This window comes from Belonocnema kinseyi, chromosome 3 (genome assembly GCF_010883055.1).
Source record: "Belonocnema kinseyi isolate 2016_QV_RU_SX_M_011 chromosome 3, B_treatae_v1, whole genome shotgun sequence".
NCBI classification, from domain to species: domain Eukaryota; kingdom Metazoa; phylum Arthropoda; class Insecta; order Hymenoptera; family Cynipidae; genus Belonocnema; species Belonocnema kinseyi.
Window position 1 is genome coordinate 94,672,554 of NC_046659.1, and position 22,322 is coordinate 94,694,875.

Consider the following 22,322-nt stretch of genomic DNA (forward strand, 5'->3'; position numbering starts at 1 on the left):
AAGTAGATTTATTTTCAATTAAAATGGTGAATCTTTAAGAACAACATATTAATTTTTAACGAAAGAGTAACTCTCAACGAAGTAATTAAATCTTCATTTAAAAAAAAAACGAATCCGGAACAAAAATGTATTAGTTGATATTTGAACCAAAAAAGATAAAAATTTTTGATAAAAATAACAAAACCAGATACTTGAATTTTCAAATTGATTTAAAAAAAAAATATAATTTGTAACAAAATAGTTTAATACGGTAATATGAAGCTACATTTACAAATGAAGAGTCATTTTCATTCATTTAAATATTGCAATTACAAAAAAATGAAGCACGCTTTCAAAAAAATGCCCTGACATTTCCAGAGTTTCCAGGTAAATACAAATTCCCTAGGAATCCAAGGTTTTCCTAGTAGGGTAGACAACTTGTTAATCTTTTAAATCTTCAAGCTTATTTTCGTTAATACAAGGTGGCCGTTTTAATCAAAGAAAAAAATTCCCGGTTATTTCCCGGTTCACAAACATTTTTCACGGTCAATGAAATTTAAAAAATCGAACTCTATTCTAAACATTTTTTCATTTAAAATAATAAACAACAAATAACAAATTAAATCATTCAAAGTAAAACTCTTGAATTTTAAACTTAAAAAATTGAAGTTTAAACGAATTAAATTTTTTTGCAACTTTTAAAAACACCAGCAAATTAAAAAAAACATTATTTGTAGAAAAAATTAGAGTAATTTTAAGAGATATTTAGAAGTTTTAAAAAGATTTAAATTAAATTTGCGACTTGAAATGATTTCGAATAATTTAAACGAATTGTTGTACCGACAAAATTTGGCTATTCGTACCGAAATTTTGGTGCAATTACCAGAGCCGAACTAAAAAAAAAGTAGATTTTTTCAGATTTCAAACCAAAAATTCAGAGCCTTTTTAAGAATTGTAAAAGACTTCAAAAGAATAACACTATTTTCTTAAGATTTTTAGGAAAATTGAAAACAATTTTTTATTTTTAAACATTATTGTGACAGACAATTTAAAAAGATTTTAAGAGATTTCAAAAATTATCAAAGAAGAACCTGGAAGATTTTAAGTATTTTTTTTTTAAATCGCAGGATTTCCAAAAATTGTAGGAAAAAATCGATTAATTCAAAAACGTATTTAGAAGTTCTGAAAAAACAGATTAAAACACTTCGTTCAAATGTATTGAAATCATTTCAAGTTTTTAATTAATTTTGAATATTTTGTAAACTTCTAGATATTTCTTGAAATTACTTAAAGTTTTTCTACCAAAAATAAGTGTTCAATTGTTATTTATATGTCCAGATTGATCAATTTCACTAACAAAATAAACATTTCTTAAATAAAGCAATTAAAATTGTTTTCTTTTAAATACTTGGTTTCAATTTACTCGTCTTAAATGAAAAATTAAATATTGCTAAATATTAAATACTTATTCTTTTTCTTGATTACAAAATATCAAATTAAATAGGTTAATAATTGAATAATTTAAACTCAAACAATACTTTAAATTTAATAAAAATCTTTAATTACGACTGTATTATTATGGAGTTATTTTTAAGCAGAAAATAGTTTATAAAGTTTCAAACGCACGTTAACATTTTTAGTGGCTAAACAAATTAATAGAAATAATATATCCATTAATAAATTTATTTATTGAATTTAATATAAAAAAGAATATAAGGCAAGGCCTAACATTTTAAATTAAAAATATTTTATTGTTAAATCATAAAAAATTCTATTTAAAAATAAAATTATCAAATCAATTATTATTCAGATTTTTATATTTAAAGTAAAGCTTCATTAAAAAAAATTATTTATTTATATTTACAGTTGATAAAATAAAACTGTTTTTTATAAAAAAAATTTCAACTTCAAATACTTTTACTTCTTAATTGTTGAAATCTTTAAGACTGCACTATAATTATTTAAAAAACTGTTGAACTCGAGCTTGGACCGATTTTTCTCCTGAAAATTCGTAAAATTCCCAGTCAAGAAATAAATTCACTGTCATTTCCCGGTTTTCCCTGCTTCCCAGTCCAGCGGCCACTCTGAAATAACAGATTAAAATCCAGGAAGAACTTATTCAGAAAAAACGTATTTTCATATTTCGTTTATTGTCATAAAAATATTAAAAAGTGTACTTCGGCGTTCCTTCTCTTTTGTAAAATTTAAGTACATACATTAAATTTCCAAGAACTAGACTATTGTACTCTATTAGAGTTAGATCTACACAAAGTTTAACGCGATGCTAGAGCAAAAAATAAAAACATTCGATTGTTAGTCGAATAAGTGTTAACATTTAGATGAAACGAGTTATTGCGGTGATAATCGACGTCGAAATTTCGATCTTCAGTCAAACTGCTATCTTAATTTATCAGTACTTTTTTTAGTTCTCAAGTGCAAGACTTACTTTCTAGTACATTGTCTCCTATATACAGATTGCCTCTATTAATGCTCGTTCGCAAAACGCTTGACAGTTTTTACTTCTCACTACCCGATCTTAGACAAAGATTACAATAGCAGAGCGAAACTATTATACTCAAAATTGTATCGCACAATATTATATTAGGCACTTGAGAAGCTCTAATAGTCGTTGAAATATTTATAAAACAGTTAGAGACACAAAGAGAAAATATTCTCCGATCAATCATCAGCGATTATTTTCTTTTGCTCCCAATTTAGGGGTGACTGTAACATTACAAAGAATGTATCGTATGAATCTTGCAAAAATTTTTAAAAATAGTTTAATATATTAATTTCAGATTGTTCAATATATTAGTTTCCAGAGTCAACAATCAGCTAATAAATCATTTCTATATTGCACAATAAATTTTGTTGTCAAAATCAAGTTCAGAACAAATAATATAACAACACACACGAAGAAATAAAAATTTGACGATTTCACAAGATTTATTACGATAAAATACACATGCTCCACAATCTTTAAAAGCTCTTCGTAAAAAATTGTTCTATTCAGTATCCTTTATTTAAAATTCGCCCTTGAATGGTTTTTGATTATGCAAATCGTGTAAGATCACAAAGACTTTCTCAGAAAAATATTAAATAAAAGTCGGTATTCAATAAACACTGCATCAAGTTTCAACGCGACTTTGCAATTGTCCGACCATTTTTCGAACCCATCCAGCTTGACTTTGTCCGGCGGAAACATCGTCGGTCTCTTCATTTATAGAAGAAATTTTATCCTCACTAGAAGATTTCTGTACCTCACTTTCACCCAGGGACTCGAGAGCATTTTCAGCGTCCGAGTTTTTCAAAACCTTTGTTTTGAGTTTCAGATGCTCTGGTTTTTGCATAACTACCGGTTTAGGTTTAACTTCGCACCCAAGCCTCGAGGAGTTAGAATCTGATCTTCTTTTCGCAGGAACGGGAGGAGCAACTTTAGCTTTAATAGGCATTCGATTAATTGCTTCTTCAAATTCGATGAGCGAAGATCGAATCGTGAGAGTATCTTCCCCATCACTGAAAATCGCACTATCTCTAAAACCGTCTTCAACATCAACGTCTATAAAATTTTCTATAGTTTCGAACGATCTTTCGTAGAAGCTGTCATTTTCACTATCTAGCCTTTGTTTATGTAGTTCCTCCTCCCTTTTTTCTTCTGCTTTTCGGGCTTCTTTCATTTTTTTGGTATCTTCGGCACTTTTATTTTCTTGTCTTTTCATGTCTTCGGAATCTTTATTTTCCGAAAGACTTTGTTTGGATGCAGCGAGTTCTGCTCTTTTGCTTTCGCAGAAAAGTATTGTTGGGTCGGCGTAGTCGGACTGAGCGATGCGAGCTCCTAGACTAGAACTACCCTGTTTGTAATAAATTAAGGGAGTTCGGTTGATGATGTTCCCAATCATCTCCTCAACATCTGATGATGATTCCCTGGAAGATTTGTATTTGTGCTTCTTTTTTGTCTTGCCCCCACTGATGGATCGGTAAAACTTTGTTCGTTCTAATTCGTCACTGTACTCGAGAGTTTCGCTGCTTGCGGTGGATCTCAGGCCTTGAAGTCGACTTCCAGCCTTGGAGAGGACGTTCTTGAAGGTTATGCTTCCGCTTCCGTTTGGCCTACAAGCACATATTTCAATATACATTTTACAAAGAAAATCATCACTTTCTCATTTTATTCAAAAGCGAGCGTAGTTATTTTTTTGGATTTCTGGTTTACACTAGATTGCAAGATTTCATGGGATTCGAAAAAAATTGCATATACAAAGTGTCAAAAATTCTGCAAACACCTAAATAATTTTACAGATAAAATATTATTCAAATAGGTCAAGATCGTCCTTGGAGTAACTTTATAGGAGAAATCGAATGGTGACCTTAAATTTGACATTGAACTTAATCTTTCAGGTTATTTCAAGGTCAAAGCTTGAGTTTTTAAATGCACCCCTTCTTTTTGACATCGGCAATCGAAAGAGCGGGAAATTTTACGTTTTGATATGTACTCAGGCCATAAGTCAGGTGTGACTGTGCAGCTCTGTTAAAGGTCATTCAAACTTAAGCAAGGCACGGCTCGGATTAACGTGACGGATCTGTATTCCCTCAGATGAAGGTCATTCTGGGCTCCAATTTTAAGGAGAAATTCCATGGTGAACTTAAATTAGACCTAGAACTTAATCTTCGAGGACATTTCAAGTGAGACTTTAAGATGACTTAGAGAGTCAAGTTCAAGGTCAAATTTAAAGTCACCATTGGATTTCTCGTAGAAAGTTACTTCAAGAATGACCTTCACCCATTTGAAAAATATTTTATCTGGACAGTTATTTAGGTGTTTCCAGACTTTTTGGACACCCTGTATGTATTTTATGATTTTTAATTGATTTTATGGTTTGCAGATGAGCTGCAAATCATTTTAATCAATTTTAGGCTAGAAATATTATAAATTGAACGATTATATTTTTGTTATAAACTGAAAACTTCTTAAATTGAAAGTTTAAATATTTTGATTTTAAATAGTTTAAAAATTCTTAAAAAGCTTCAAAATTTTATTTTAAAATCTTGAAACATCTGCATTTTGAAAGGATTCAAATTTTTCCTGAATTTGTTTTACATCCTCCAAAGTTAAAAATATTTCCTTAAAATCTTCCAGATTCATATTTGAGAATTTTGTAAATATTTTTAAATATTCTTTTATAATGGATTTTTCAAAATAAAAAGTAATTTTTAATTTTCCTAGAAATCTTAAGACAATATTTGTTAAGCCTTTCATAATTCTTAAAAAGCTTCTAAATTTTTTGTTTAAATTCTGCAAAAATCTATATTTTGTTTTAAATTAGGCCGTGGGCTATTTGCACCGAAATTTCGGTACGAATAGCCGGGGTTTGTCGGTATATGTAGACATTCTTCGTTTAAATTATTTGAAATCATTTCAAATTTTTAATTAAGTTTGAATCTTCTCAGACCTTCTAAATATCTCTTCAACTTTCTCGAATAACTATTGATTTTACATGAACAATTACATATTTCTAAATGTTAAGCAATTCTTATTATTCTTAACTAAAAAATTTCAGATTTGAAAATTTCAATTTTTAGACAAAAATAATATTTTAAATTTAATAAAAGCCTTTACTTATGAATATGTAATTTAGAAGTTATTTTAAAATTAAAAATAGTTTATAAAGTTTTAATCGGACGTTTATATTTGTTTAGCTAGTACTGAACTGATTCCGAAATCGTCTTATCAAATCAATTATTGTTCACTTGCTACTTCTTAATGTAAAGTTCAATTTTAAAACTCATTATAATTTATATTCACCTTTGATCAACCAAAAAGCTTGTTTTTATACAAAATTGTCGATTTCAAACGCAACTAGATTTTAATGATCTAAGTCTTTAAAACTGCATTTTAGACTTCTTTAAAGGAAAAATGAACGACTAAAAATTAAAATCCAACATGGAAAATTTGTAAGTGAAAGATTTTCGAATTATGCATTGAAAACTGAATGATTTTACGTTCAAATATGTACCCAGATCATAGGTACATTGTGATCTTGAAGGTCACTCTAAGGTCATTTAAACTTAAACAAGGTCTGCACACCTCTGGGTCAAGGTTAAATTGGATCTATGACCTAAGTACATATTCGAGAGTAAAATTTATAGCTCTATCGATTGCCGATGTAAAAACAGGGTGGTTTCCAATACGAAAAAATTGACCATGAAATGAGCTTCAAGCTCATTGTCAAGGTCGTTCTTAAGGTCACTGCTGAATTCGCCTTGTGAAAGTTAGTCACTTTGCTCGTTAGGAACAATGTACCTATGGACTGGGTACATATTTGAACTTCAAATTTCTCACTCTATCGATGTAAAAAGGCGGTTCCAAATCTAAACAAAGTAAAAAGTTGACCTTGAAAGAAACCTTGAAGGTCATCGTCAAGATTAAAAAAAATGTCATCATTGAATTTCTCGATGAAAGTTACTTCAATAATGACCTTGACCTCCCAGAAAAATGTCTTATTGAGGAAATCTTCAGCCGTCCCGGAACTTTTTTGACACCCTGTATAGTATATATTGCATGGGATTGTAAAGGATTGCATGATATTCCATGGGATTGCTCGAGGTTGCAAGAAGTGCATGGAATTGCACGAAATTTCTTGGGGATCGTTCGAGAATTTATAGAGATTGCAGAAATTGCAAGTAGTGCAACTGATTGCAGGAAATTTGATAGAGATCGCTCGAGATTTAATACAGAATACATGAGATGGTAAAGAATTGCTTGGAATTGAAAAGTATAAAATGAGATTAAATGGGATTGCACGGCATGGCAGGCAGTGCATGAGATTGCACGAAATTTTACAGAGATCGCATCGAGATAGCATAAGATTGTAAAAGGTTGTATGCCAGATTGCAGGAATAATTAACCCCTCGTTAACCCTTTAACGGCCAATGTTGCAGCGGAGCGACATTCACTATTTTCGATTTTTCTAATTTTTAGGAAACGGGCATTGTTCCTGAATTTCTTCAGAATTTTTATTTAACGGTATCAAAAAAGCGGACACTATTAGGAATGCATTCAAGAATTTTTTTGTCGAAACATTCTTTAGCTTCTGTCTAAAAATGGAATATATAATATTCCTCTACTATTTTCCGTCTTAACGATTCTAAATTCCAAAGCGCTATAACTTGAACAGGTAGAAAGAGAACATTCTAATCACTCACTCACCTATAAATTTTATGGTCAGGATGAACGTTTGTGATGGTAGGAGCGATGTGCAGATCCGAGTAGGCGTCCGTCATTCCATCGTTGAACGAACCGAAGAAATTCGAAGACGAAGTGGAAACGGAGGTAGGAAACTTGGCAATTCTGCCTCCGGTTTGGCAAGTAGAAGCATATCTTTCCATATCCTCCAAGTTGATCTCGGCAGGTTTATCCGAAGCGATTGTAAAAGGCCGCTCGCTCATCGGCTTGCCGTCCCTCTGGAGAAACCTAGGCTTCGTTGGATGTAGACAAGAAGTGGGGCTAATTTGGAAGCTGCGAGGCAGCGAACCGCTTTTTTGAGGTGAGATCGGCAAACCTTCACAGAGCTTCGTTAACCAGACTGCCGGCCTTATTGGACTGTCGTTTCCTTCTTGATCCTTCACATCTTTCAAAGTCTCCCAGACGTGCTGCAAATTATCGTAATTTCCGAACCCTTTCGAGTCTTCACTCTCAACATCAACTCGCTCACAACTGTTGCTGGTTTCCGTTTTCTTCGCCTCGCCAGGCTTCTCTCTCTGAACTTCTTCAACACTCGATGTCGAATTTTCCCTTATTCGAAGCGCAGTCTTGATAATCTTGCTCTCGGTAACGATACTCTGCCTCTTAAAAGCTTCGAATACTGCTCTTTTTTCCAGAACTCGGTTCGTTTTCTTCTGCGTCTCTTCCAACTTGGCTTCTGTTTGACGAAGATTGTCGTATCGCAATCGAAGAGATGACTGATTGTCACGCTGTAGTGTCGAAGAAAGAGAATTCCAGGCGTTGTTTGTCCTGACGAATCTTTGTTCGCGTCGATTATAGGAACTTCGTAATCTGGTACTTCGATTGTTCGTCGAGTCATGGCTGTAATTTGTATTTTCGGTGTCACTCTCGTCGGAACTATCAACAGAAATGCATTTGTTGAATCGTTGTTGTTGCCTGACGTTCAAAATGCTGTTGGTTCTCTGTTTCTCGAGGAGCTTTTGGAATTCATGATTCTGCATTAGGATGTGGCCTACTATTTCTTCAACTGTTTGGGGCTGAGGTTCTTCCTCATTTGTGTCTTTGGTCTCGGCGATTAACGAATTACTTTCAGAATTAATCGTAGAATTGTCGTCTTCGTTCGTTATGGCTGTGCAGTCACTCTCTGTGTTTCTAAATTCAGCATCTACTGGCTCTTCTTTCTGCTCCTCGTCAGACATGTTCAGACTTATGTAGGACTGAAATCCAGGCTCAGACTTCCTTCTCCAGCTTGTAAACCGATCCTGACATAAAAATAATTTTTTTCATTTTATTAGCGATTGCAGCAATGATGTATTTATTGGTAAAATATATATTGAGGTTCCAGTGTACACCCTGGTATTGTTTTCATAATTTGCCATTTTTACCTTGACTTTCGAGGCACGCGTATCACAGGAACGATTGAGGCTTTGTTCTCTAGATCCACAGTTTGTGATAGAGTCTTCCAACTGATTCGTATGCGAAGACTAAAACAATTTTTAAAAAAAGAGGAGATAAATATAAGAAAATTATAAACATTTTTTAGCTATTTCTGCAATCATTTTTTATTTACTTACGTCGACTGCAGTTCCATGGCTATCCGATTTTCTTCCTTTTTTTAACTTTTGGCGAATGCCAGCCTCGGACCTTCTTCTCTCCCTTTCTTGTTTTCTTTTCTCCAAATACTCTGGCGGTGATGAATATTGCTTCTTTGCCAAAACTTTGTCTATTGTGCCGCAGTCTTCTGTAATTAAGGCTAATAAATTTAGATTCTGCTACTAAACTTCGAGGAAAATTACAAAGGGGAATTTTTTTATATATTACCTTCCGGTTGCCTCTGCCCGATTTGCAATACCAGTTGTCGCGCATGTGACGGTATCACTGCGTTGTAATTCTCTAGAATCACACTTTTTATTTGGAGAGTCCACTCCCTCTTTTGTTCCAAATTTCGCGCCTGAAATAAGAATAAATAACGCGTTTTTAGACGTCCAAAAGTAAATTAATGAAGTTCCAATTAAAGTTAGAAATTAGTTCGTACTTTTATGTACCCGTAACTAGGGTAAATATGGATCAAGGAATTATTCTGCAAAAAATAGCCTTATCATAATGGAATTGAACTGTATAATATACAGTATATTGAATACTATATATATAATAATTGAACTGTATAATATACAGTTCAATTAATTGATTATCAGTTGCATAAAAAGTCTAATAAAAAAATAAGAAAGTAAATAAAAAAATAAAAATTCAATGAACAGGGCTCGCATAAGCCAGAAGACTTAAAAAAAGTTGCATTACTCGCATAAAAATACAAATAAAGTCGCATAGAATTTCGAAAAAAGTCCACAAACAGTATCAGATATTGATTGTCTGAAATAATAACTTTATATTGTTAGGAATATAGCTCATTGATTTTCAAATTTTCTTTTCACAGTTAAAATAAAATTTAAACTTAAAACAATTTTTAACAAAAATTTAAAAGTATTTCCTTCTAAAATGTGTCAAACTTGTCAATTTGGATTATTTTTCAATGAGAGAAGTTTATAATTTATATTAATTTCGAACATCAGGAACATTAATTTTGAACATTTTAAACTTAAAATTACTCAATAATTAAGGCTTGAACTTCGAATACTGTAATTTTTATATGAAATGACTGTAATTTTGACTGTAACTTTGAATATGAAATGATTCATTTTTTTATACATAGACTTCACCGGCCAAAGTGCTAAGACTTTACATCGAAATATATTGCATTCTCGAAAAAGTTTAGAAACCAGTATACTTATATGTCCGAAAGATTAACTTTCAATCAAATGATTAAATTAAAAAATAATAATAATTTTCGACCAAACAGTTGCATTTGCAACCAAATGGTACAATTTTCAAATAAAATATATTAATTAAACATCAAGTAGAAATGAGGGATTTTTGTTACCAAATAGTTGAATTAAACAAAAATTTAAGCAGTTGAATTTACAGCCAAGCAGTCGAACTTTCAATCAAAGGAGACGAATTTTCAACAAAATAGATGAATTTTTAACCAAAAAGTTGAATTTTCATGCCAAAAAAGGTCACTTTTATACCATGGAAGAGGAACTTTCAATGTAAAAGGATTAATTTCTTAATCATAAAAGGCGAATGTTCAACAAAGTAGTTACATTTTCGACGAAAAAGATCTCTTTTCAACAAAACAGTTGAATTTTCAACTAAATGATTCAGTTTTTAACCAAATAGTCGAATTTTAACTAAAACGAATGAAATTTTAACCACTAATAGTTGGACTTTCGTATTGAGTTCCAATAATTCAGTTCGAATTTAAGCGAAAGAACGAGAGAAGAGCGTAGTCTCTTGAAAAAAAGGGAAGAAGAGGAATTCTTTAAAAAAAGAAGGATCGTTTAATGAGTATGACAACTGTAATTGAATTTAAATTTAATCGATTTTGAACATTTTCGTCCATAAAAAACTTTGTATATGGATTCACGAAATTAGAAATTGTTCAGTTTCAAACGCTATTAATTCAAATTTTTCTCAGAATAAAAGTTTAATGAGAAGGTATTCAATTTTTAATGTTTTCAATTGAAATGATACTATTTTTTCTAGATGTGATTTTTAATTTTAAAAGCTTTGTCGTAATTTAGTTGAGTTTAAGTATAGCGATCATCTGAGAAAAATGTAAAAAATTCACATAAAAGCATAAAAGTTTATCCATTGTTACCCCGATTGATGGTATCTATTTAAATTATTTCTTACCTGTAAAGTATACTGCAAACGTGGATTGTCGAAGGGAATTACGTGAAAGCTAAAAGGTTCTCCGGGGATGCTTTCAATCAACATTAGATTTGAACACTACAAATAAATAAACAGATATTATAGTACATACAAAATAATCAAAAAATGAAAGAGAGGGAAAATATTACGAATGAAGATAGAGAAAAGATGTTTTTAACTTTTACAACTGAAGCACTGTACCATAATGTGAGTTTTATAGACAAGCAGGCCATCTTCTTTCTTTTTGGTGAGGAGAAGCATTTTTTCGAAGAGGAAGGCGTGTCTGGGAGCTTTGGCACCTCGCATACGGAATCTTCCTTCCGCGACCAGTTCTCCACTCGTGGTCAAATCGGGACCAGTCCAGCCATACAATAGAGACTGTATTTCTTGAACCCGCACAGCGTGTTCGTGTTTCTTTTGCATTGCATTGATATGATCCGCGATACCGTTCATCGCTTCCAGAGCACCTTCTATCGCCTTGCTCCCCTCGACTTGGTTTTCTTTGTCGTAGTAACCAGCACCATACTCTTTCGCTAAATTCTAAAATTAACAAGAAAACGAAGGGCAATTATTCCAGGCTCGGATCCAAAGAAGTTAGTCGACATCCTTACTGGTTTTTCTAAAGATGCCGCTTTTAATTAAACCAAATATCATATTTATAAAGAAGATTTTTTTAAATAACATTAAGGCCGGTTGTATTTATTATTATTCTGCAATTCTTTATTTAAAAGATTTATTTTGAAAACAAAAATAACATTGTTTATGTTTCATCCCAGGCGTACTGTCCTGACTCATCCGTATGGCAACGTGAATCAGTCCTGCCTTAAGACATTATATTTTATAATTTAATTGATTATTACTTTTACCAAGTGATAGTTATAATTCGCTATCAACGTAATAATTTTCGATTTTTTAATTTAATTTTTGGCCCCTATCCGTGGCCGGAACATCAATCATTTTTGTCACTTTAAACTAAAAAGTTTAAATGTATTATATGATAATAATAAAGAATTATTATTTTTATCAACTAATAATAAAAATATTAATAATTGCTTATCAAATTATTCAGTTTTTATTTTTGAATCTATTTTTTGGTCCACGTCCCTGGCCGGAACATTATTAATTTTTGTGAACATAAACCAAAAAAAATCTAAATTTACGTCGATTATATTAAGTTTCAGCCCCTATCCATTGTTGAAATACATTATGATATTAACTGCAAGATTTACCAAATTTACAAAAAAAAACATAAGATTTTTTGGAAAATTTAGACTATAACAGAATTTAGGTTAATTAAATTATAAAATGTAATGTCTAAGGCAGAACTGATTCTCATTGCCTCACTGGCGAGTCCGGGACGAAACATAACAAATTTAATTTTGATTTTAAAAAAAATCTTTAAAAAAATGAATTGCAGAAGAAACATAAATATTACCGATCCTAATGTCAATTAAATTATCTTGTTTACCTGCTGTATATATCATTTTACACATTTAATATTATTTTATACTGGCAAAGAATTTTTATGGCATTTCTATGGCATTTTATTTTTTATTGCAAAGCATTTTTATGGAATGATTTAAAGATATTTCTACGGATTTAAATTTAATATAACAAAATTCTAAACGTTTCATAATATTTTTATAAATTGTAAAGAATTTCACAAAGATTGAAGAGATCTTATAGGATTTCAAAGATTTGAATATAATTGTTTGAAAAAATTCTCTTGAGTGTCGAAAGATTTGAAATGATTTCATAGGATTTGTGATATTTTCGAAGATTTCAGTAATTCTATAGGATTTTAAAGGCTTTCAATAAGTATGTTTGATAAATTTCCCAGGATCACACAGGATTTCTTAGGAATTCAAATATTTGAATAGATTTCATGTAATCTAATCAGATTTCGTGTATTTTCACTAAATTTAAATAGATTTGTGGATATTTCAAAAGATTTCCAGGAATTTTCAATCCTTTAAAAAATTTCAAGATATTTGAAAATATTTCCAATTATCTAATTTTGATATATTTTATGGTATTTACAAGAAATCCAAGAAATTCTCAAAAAATGACAAAATTTGAAGAAAATTACAAGCATTTTAAAGATTTTAGGAAATTGAAAAAAACTTATATGTAGTTTTAAAGAATTTTGGAAGATTTGGAAGAATTTTATAGGACCTATAAGGTTTCATGATATTTTAAAAGATATCAAGGAATTTCTGAACAAAAGGAATTTCATAATATATAAGAAGTTTTAATAGAAATTTCAACAATGGTTTTTAACTGTTTTTTTTTATCTTAGACTAAATTTTTGTAATACTGTTATAAAAACAATCATAAATCATGAATATGATACTATTGACAAAAAACCCTATCTAACTCTAGCATTCTTGAAATGAAACGAAATTTTACGAAATTCCTTGACATATTTTTAAATCTCTTGAAGACCAATAAAATTCTTTAAAAATAGTTGAAATGTTCGGAAACTCCATAAAATTCTTTTAAATACCTTTAAATTTGAGGAAGCCCATACAAATTCTTTGAATTTCCTTAAAATCTCCTGATATAATTAGAAATCCTCAAAATTATTTTAAATCTCGTGAAATTTTTATTAAAGCTTACGATATCGCTTAAATCCTAAACGAATTCTATGTAATCCCTTGAAATTTATTGATGATGTATTTGAAATCTTTGAATTCTGTTCTGAATCAATTCTTTCTATATATTAACATGATTTTCTTGTAATAATTTTTCTAGAATCTTAAAAAAATTATAAGAAATTTAGTAAGTAGCCCCTCGGCAATAAAATAACCATTCAATACCAATTTTCCCCCAAATGATTCTCCACAATCTATTTTCCAATTATCTCATTCTGCATTCGAAATTCATGGAGTTTTTCATTTTAATCAAATAAAGGCAAAATTGGTAAATTGTAGATTGCCAGCGACATTATCATTTCGAAAAAGTGTAGAATTAACTAGATTTGCATTTTTTAATTTGTATTAACTTTGATAATTACACGCAGGGCGGCTGAACCAAGCCTAAGAAAGGTTATATGAAAGGTTATATGAAAGGTTATAAGAAAGGCTAATGTAATTTTTTAACTAAAAAATATATACAGAGAGAATGTTGAGATGGTAAATTTTTTTATTTAACGCCCAGGAAACAAAAATGGTATTAAAAAAAGAAAAACTTTTTATTACGACTTTATCCTGGCGATTTTATTGGAAATTTGATAAAAGTAACGGTTGTCCAACATTTATATTTCACTGGTTTTTTAAAATAGGTTATGAATCTCTGCCATGCCACGAACATTTAAAGACAAAAAATAAATAATCAATAGGGCCCTTTTCGAAAAAAGTTGACTTTTAGATTTGATTGATTCCAAAGCAAAACATTATCTGAAGTACTTTGTATTTTGCATTTTATCTGAACATGAATTGCGAATAACAATAAAATTGTGTGCAACCACAATGAATTGTTCTGTTTTTCAAGGAAAATATTTACAATTCGAATAAATAAGGTCCGAAAATCGCCAGTTAAAAACACGAATAATTATTTTCATATTTTTCTCAAATGTTCCTGAGATGAAAAAGAACCACAATCAATTAAAGAAATCTAGTGAAAAATAATTTTTTGCAACATTTGCTATATATTTTTGTGGAAAATCTTGAATCATAAACTAATTAAATATTTCCATTTAGCATTGATTTAATCGCACGTGGGTACAGAGCTATGGTGGCTTAGGCGGTAGAGCGTCAGACTTCCATATAGGAGGTCGGGGGCTCGATCCCTAAGTCGGTACCAATGGAAATTTTTCTATGTACTTCTACCGAGTCTCTGGTGGTTCGGATCCCACGTTAAACTGTAGGTCCCCTCAAAAGAGTTTAGTTGACCTCTTTAGAAAAAAAGCTCCATGTCGAGGGACCAGTCACTACTTGGAGGCCACTGGGCGATTTTGAGAGAGGGAGAGAGAGATGAGAGAGAAAGAGAGAGAGAGAGAATAAAAGAAGGGTAGCGACTCCTGGCGAGGAGGCTCCATGTCGAGGTGCTTAATCGTTTGGATGTCGCTGCTTTATTAACAATTTAATTAAAACAATTCCATGTTCTTTCCTATTTTCTTTTCTAAATGATTGGAAAAATAAATGGAAATTTCAAGAGTTTGACAAAACAGTAGCACTAATCTATAAATATTTATATTTGGAATGAAAAACGGAAAAGAATTGTTTCGGAAGTTATAAATGTATATTTTTTAAGTTTGTGTTTTAACAGTGTCTTCCTAGAAATTCGAAGAGAAAAATGTTTATGCTTCATTACAACAAGATTATGATAAACATTTTCGGGCAAGAAATGGTAACTACGTAGTCTGTATTATCGCAATAAAAAGAAATTAACCAGCTGCTGAAAAGTAGGTAATTCGCTTAATATTAACAATTATTAAAACATATATTATTATTTTTTTAGTTTCAATCTGAATATTCAATTTTTAACATTTTCAATTCTAAGTTTTCAAAGTTTCAATGCTTTAAGCCATCAATTTTCACATAATTAAATTCATAGGGTTACATGCCGAAATTTATATATTTATTTTCACGATTTCAAATAAAAGTATTTGTTTATATAAACGTGTTTTCGATGAAAGTAAAAAAGGTAATTCCTAACAAAACAAAAAAATATTTTAAAAAGTTGAAAAAGTGACTAAAGTTTAAAAGTAAAACGGTGGTCAGATGTTACATACCTTCAAAAGTAAGTGATACTTTAAAATTCTTTGAACTGGCTTCAATAAAAAAGCTCCGAGGGGTAAAGCGTGATGCAAAGCTGCTTGCCTCTCTTTGAAAGCACTCGCTAATTCCTCTTGGCCCATCAGTTTCGTTAAAACTGAAACCGTCCTGAAATTTAAAATTCGTGAATGTTAAATAATTCCCAATTTAAAAATAATTATATTTTCTTAATAAGGAACTTATTTTACCAGTAAAATCTCACCTGGGGTAATTTGTGCAATATTCTGTATAAACTTTAAATCCTGAATTGTGCTTGATGAAGGTGTTTGCCACGCAAATTGGATCCAAACAACAATTTTCTATTTCGGTCAGAAATTTCCTGCACAAAAAAATAATTTCGCATTCAGAAATGTAATTTTTTTTAGAAATATTTGATATTGATTTTATCATAAAAATTATCAGAGTGGTATTTAAAAACGTACCTATTAAATTCAAATATGTCTTCAATATTGCTAAATAAATCACTTAGTTGTAAATGGTGTACTAGAGAAGCTGGATCGTCTCTCCAAAATATAAGGTATCCCTGAAAATTAACATTTAGTTTTAGTTTTTTTTACAGAAAAATAACGTTTTTCCCTTGGTTGTTAAAGAGGATCTAATTTCATTATTCTAATCTACTTGATTGCAAATATCACTAATAACTAGGTTATTTGGATTAAACGCAAACTAAGAGTAGTGTAAATCGTTCTTGTTACAATTAAGGGTCCAGGAATTTTTTCTTACTTTTTTGCTCTCTTTATCAAGCTATAAATAGGCATAATTTCTTTTTGGGACACTGTAATTAACTGATGATTTCATGGGAAGCAATCGCTGCTACTGAGAATTATTATGCACGAATCAAGGCAACTAAATGCTCAGATAATGCATTTTTTTAAACTGATAAAAACCGAATAACGGAGGGGAAATATTTTATATATTGAATATTTATCTTAAGTATTTATTAGCTTCAATATTTTTGTTTTCAGTTTAATTTTAAAAATGGCTAAATTAAAATACTGAATTCATAGAAGAAAATTTGGAAACTTACTTGAATGACTTGTCGAAGGTGTTCAACATAAATGGCTTCGGTGTCCACAATTTCGAGAAGGACCCTTTCAACAGGATTTCTGTGAGGATCACAATATCGAGGCCTGTGATTTACTAAGGAATTAATATCCATACTATTTCCACCTTCTATTCGACAACTAGCTTCTGACACCGTTACAACGACGCCGCTATCTCCGGAGCCTGTATAATATTTAAATCATTTGTATAAATTATCTTTGTTGAGGAAAGCAATTGGTTTTAAATAATTAAAATTGCACTAAGAGGTCATCTGCGGATTATTTTTTATTCTTCATAAAGTAGGTTCTTCATATTGTTAGAATTGAAGATCAAAGATCAAACAGGTTTTTCTCGTTTCAAGTAAGAAATAAAACGGAAAAATAAAGCTCTAAGTTCGAGTTATGTGTCTGAAAAATTAAACATCTAAATCCAAATGTTAATTATACAAATAATAACTATTTTAATTTGACTTGAATGAATTGAAAAGCATAAGCAATTTTTTTCTTTTTTAATGCTTCTGAACGTTTTTAAATGTGTACTTAATTAAATTATATTAACAAATATTGACAAAAACATTCAAATTTAAAATTTAAAAATTTTCTAGACATCCACTTGAAATCAATTTTCTAATGTTTAATTACAAATCAACTTTAATTTTAAAAATTTGAAAACATCAAACTTAAAATCGTTTATATATTTAAAAATACTTTACAAATTAAATTTAGAAACTTCAATACTGGAAGACTGAAATATTTGAAATTAGAATATACTCTATAACTATATAACAATCCAGGAAACACAGCGCAAAAGGAATTCAAAAAAGGAAAAATAGGGTAATTTTTTCACAAAAAAGAGGAAAAATAGGGGAAAGATTAACACTTATTTTGATATGTATTTTTAAATAATATTAAATAATTTTTTCAGGCTTTCTAACATTGAAAAATTTGTTTTCAAAAATTGTAATTACTCAGGTCGTTGGTAATCCATTCTCGGCAATATAGAAAAGTTCGAGTAAAATAAAATTGATACAAACAAAATTTTTTATGTTTGCAATCGTACATATGATTGAAAATATTTTCCCTTTTGAAAAGCATCATTATAAATAAGTAAATCGTGACATTTATGAGTAAATTACATATTTATTTGCAAGAATTTTTATTGGGCCAAGAAAATAATATTTTGTATTAAAAGTTTAATTTAAATCTGCATCATTTTATTTTGAAATCCGCCGAAGAAACCTTAGTAAATTTTTACTGGTAAGATGTAAAAATAAAATTTGAGATTACTGTACACATTTTATTAACTTGGGATATTCCATTTTTTAAATTATCCAACTTTAACATTTAAATTAAAAAGTGTTGATCTTCTATTACTTCTTTTTAAAATTAATATAATTATATATTTATAACCGTTTCATTTTTATATAAGATAAAAACTTCTGTCTTCGTTTTTTTTACATATACAATATCTTTCAAACGGTTTTAGCTTCAAGTTTTTTTAAGGCTGCTTATGTTTAAAGGATAATAGTTTTTAACACTTGAAACTTTCTGTACTTATATATTTATACAATTTTTAGGATGTATTGTTTTTATATTTTTTACTTTATTTATTCATAAATGACTTAATTTAAAATTAAATTTAAGATACAAACAATTTAAAAATCCATTATTACACAAATTATTATATATGAAGATTTTTTATATTTTCGAAACAATAATTTCGAATTGAAAGCACTTGAAAATTTTTAGAAACAGAATGAACGATTTGAAATTGAGCAAATTCCAAATCAAATAATTTTAAATCAGGCATTATTACACCATTAAGCCATTTCCCTTTCGGGGTAGGCGTGACTCACTCGGCAGGGGAAAGGAGTAGTGTGTGGAAGGGATAGAGATTTTTCAGATTGATCCAGAATTCTCGTGCTATTTAAGTAAATAACACGTTCGTTCCGCAACACTGCTCCGACCCAGGTTGCTGATCAATCTCTCTAGCAATCACCCCAAGCGAATGACCTCACGAAGTCGTTATGTAAGGTTCCCCACTTGGGTCCATTAATAGCCAAGGTCTTTGTTTCAGGCATCATTCACTCTACTGACCCTCTTTTTATTAACTATTTGCCGGCATACTTTCCTGTCCTGGCATACTTCTCTAGCTTCTTTTATGTCCATGCATTTTTTCATGCAGGCTCTCGTGTTTCTGTGACTTCTTATGTCTCTTCTAAGTAGGGTCTCATTCACATATTCTGACCATTCTTTCCGCGATCTACCTCTGGGCACGTTGCCATTTACTTTACCTTGATACACTTGTTTCGTTTGAAAAAGGACAATATTTATAATAGGGATTGAAATGGATCATTTTTTAATAAACGCGTTTCATATTGAACAATTGAGAAAGAAGTCTACAGCATGGAAATTTAGAATTCTAAAATTGTAACGATTCAAAATTAAACAAACTAATCAATTGTTGAGGTGATTAATTTCAGTTAGATCTATTTCGATCTATTATGATTTTTAACAAAACAACTCTTAACTTTTGACTTTCACATAATTTAATTTTTAACACTTCATTTATAACTATTATTCATTCTTAAAACCTTCCAATTAAATATTTCATAATTTTTAATTATTCATATTTTTAAATCTTTAACTAAAAATCGGACAATTTTAAGATAGTATATTTAACCCTACGTTTCACAGGTTTTTTCTTACCTCACTGGTAAAACCAACTAATTAATCAAATAATCAATAAATCAATTCATATATTAATTTATCTATTAATAAACTAATCAATTAATCAACCAATCAATTAATCAACTACTTAAGAGGGAAAATTTGTCTGGGTCGTAAACAACCCATCTATATGACGGAGGATTAAGATTCAAAATTAAGAAGAAGAATACAAAACAAGATCGCTAACATTTCTATTTGTTAAATAATTTAACAAATTGGAATCATAAGGATCATACAAAACATAATTCAACTTTCGGTGCCTAGTTCTACAATCTTCTTATTGTTAAGGCTTGAAATCGATAAAATTGTCCTGAAACATACCTCTTAAATTTTTGGCAGAAAGTTAAAACATATCAATTTAAAAAAGTCAAACTGTTCAACAAAATTGTACAAGAAGGCTTGAAAAGACTGATTTTCCCTTGTTGGTTACTTTTACCGTCACCCGCTTAGCGGTAACTTGCTCGCAATTATTTATTAATTTTCAGCATCGATATTTCTTGAAATTGTTGTTTATTTAAAAAAAAGCTTTTTTAGCCCTATCAACGGAAAATCTTCTCATTGTGCGATACCATCACACTTAATCTTGATTCTTTCGGAACTATTCTATTGAAACATTCATTTCCTCGAAACTAGATAACTTTTTAAATTAAATTTCTTTGGGTTTGAATCAGCAACACGCCATCTCGGAAGTGGGGTTTCGCCTTATTTTTAAGTCAAAAATAATTTTAATTTCAATGAATCTAAAAGTAAATTTGAATATAAGTAAAACATACTAAATTTTGCACGAAAAATAATTTTCTTAATTAAAGTATGAATATTATCAAAAAGGTGGTAACAGAATCTAACTTCTGTAAAACTTTCCCTGAAACTTTTTAAATTTATGAGGATGTCGAGGAAATTGTTTTTATTTACGGTAGTCCTTTTGATACGGAAAGTGAAAATTTCCATTTGATTCGAAATTGATAAGAACTTTAATAAGAAAAATTTCCCATTTTCAAACGATTTTGTTAACTCCCTATAATTTTTTCCAAAAATTAGGGAAAATAAACTATTTTCGGAAACAGTATTTGCCTTAATAAAATTTTGAAATATTCTCCGAGGAAGGATAAGGAAAATTCCCGAAATTTTTTACAGTTTACACTAACAAGTACTTCATTTTTCCCCTCGACTTGAAAACGAGAACGTTGTAGCATTTGTTACATGGACTTTTTTAAGTTTATGTTTTTTAACAAATTTCCTTCCTAAAAATCAATAAACAGAAATTAATCTATAGTAATCTACCTATACCTTACCTCGTACCTGATCTTATTCCATTACAAATACGTGGCTCAGAAAAATACTTTTCTAAATACTATAATTATTTTTTTATAATCTGCATTTTTACAGTACTATCTTCAACTTTCTAATAGTCTCCATAAAATAAATCTAAAAAATTATAGAGTTTCGATATTAATTAAAGAACCCTATTATCTTCAGCAATTTTTTTCTAAATCAACAATTTCCCAAGTACATTAATTATTAACTATCATTTGAAAACTAATCAAACAGGATTATCGACATTCCTTGATTTGCAACTTCTCTCTAGTTACCTTGAGAACTGGCACAAGTGTCAGCAAGTGATTCCACTGAGGTCAAACAGGGATTAGCGGGACACGTGTTTCCCTGATTACTGCAGCCACTGGACGAGGTGCTGGAAGCAATGGAACTTCCGGACAATGGTCTACTTCCTGTTCTTCGATGTCTGCTATACCTGAGCGGCGTTAGCTCATTATTTTCTCGGCGATAAAGTGATTTGTTCTCGGAAGCACTCCTTTCTTTAAGAGTGATCGAGGAAACGGTATCATCCTCCTTGATGACCTTGGAGTCGCTGCAAATGGTAATTTCCATCTGATTAGAGCCTTCGACGGTTTTATTGAATTCCATTTCATGCGGCACTTCTTCCAAATTCGTCTTGCTGTTGATTGTGGATTCGGAAGAGCACAAAGGGCCTAATATGGATTCTCGGTGGGATTGCGAGACCAGGCTAAGACGTTTTTGCAGGGCTGCTGGTATGTTGCAGGATGACGGTAAGACTACATGATTTGAGTAGCCATTCCCCCTTTTTGCGAGCTCGTCGAACATCCCAAGCAATTGAGGCACTAAGTCCGTCGTGGTACCTGAAACAAAAACAGTTCCTGCTTTATTTGGATGTTTCTTGGGTCCAGGGAACAATACAATGCCTTAAAAGAGATGAAAGGACATAGTCAGTGACAAGAGATCAATTTTTTTATGGGATGGATCACATCACTTTTTAACTATGATAAATATGGATGTTACAAGGCCTTAAATTCTTTTTCTTCAAAACTTTCTACTTCGGAATGTTTTCCAGAGATGGTGCCAAGATTAAAATAACTTCTTGCCGATTACACTTCAAACATATGTCAATTTCTCCAAATTAATAAAAATTCAGGGAAATTTTTCCCTGAACAATTTTTTATTTTCCCTGATAATTAATATTAAAACACCAAAATTTTAATCTTGTAACATTTTTATCAGAGAATCTTTTATAAACGGAAAAAACACATTTTCAACCAAAAAGTAAAAATTTCGACCAGGAAAGTTGTCTTTTTAACCATATAATTCATATAATCCATAAAATTACTTTTTAACTAAAAAGTTAACGTTGAACAACAACATTAATTTTTAAAGAAATAGTTTAATTTTCAATTGAAAAAGATATTGTTTTGACCTAAAATATAAAAGATACACTTTCAATAAAACAATTAATTCTAACTAAAAAAAAAACGATTTTCAACAAAATAG

General features: G+C 30.4%; 1 protein-coding gene across 3 annotated transcripts in view; it reads right to left on the minus strand.

The window, feature by feature from the left end:
- Nucleotides 1-2,110: 2,110 nt before the first annotated feature.
- LOC117168981 overlaps nucleotides 2,111-22,322 on the minus strand; it is a 247,487-nt gene continuing 227,275 nt past the window's right edge. For all 3 annotated transcript variants that reach the window (XM_033354999.1, XM_033355001.1, XM_033355000.1), the window contains exons 2-13: nucleotides 21,110-21,676; nucleotides 16,775-16,974; nucleotides 16,170-16,270; nucleotides 15,950-16,066; nucleotides 15,705-15,855; nucleotides 11,171-11,509; nucleotides 10,952-11,047; nucleotides 9,020-9,149; nucleotides 8,773-8,939; nucleotides 8,584-8,682; nucleotides 7,184-8,460; nucleotides 2,111-4,089 (exon numbers count right to left, since the gene is read on the minus strand). In XM_033354999.1, coding sequence (XP_033210890.1) covers nucleotides 3,108-4,089; nucleotides 7,184-8,460; nucleotides 8,584-8,682; nucleotides 8,773-8,939; nucleotides 9,020-9,149; nucleotides 10,952-11,047; nucleotides 11,171-11,509; nucleotides 15,705-15,855; nucleotides 15,950-16,066; nucleotides 16,170-16,270; nucleotides 16,775-16,974; nucleotides 21,110-21,676 — 4,226 coding nt within the window. In that variant the 3' untranslated portion in view covers nucleotides 2,111-3,107. The remainder of the gene's footprint in view (nucleotides 4,090-7,183; nucleotides 8,461-8,583; nucleotides 8,683-8,772; nucleotides 8,940-9,019; nucleotides 9,150-10,951; nucleotides 11,048-11,170; nucleotides 11,510-15,704; nucleotides 15,856-15,949; nucleotides 16,067-16,169; nucleotides 16,271-16,774; nucleotides 16,975-21,109; nucleotides 21,677-22,322) is intronic.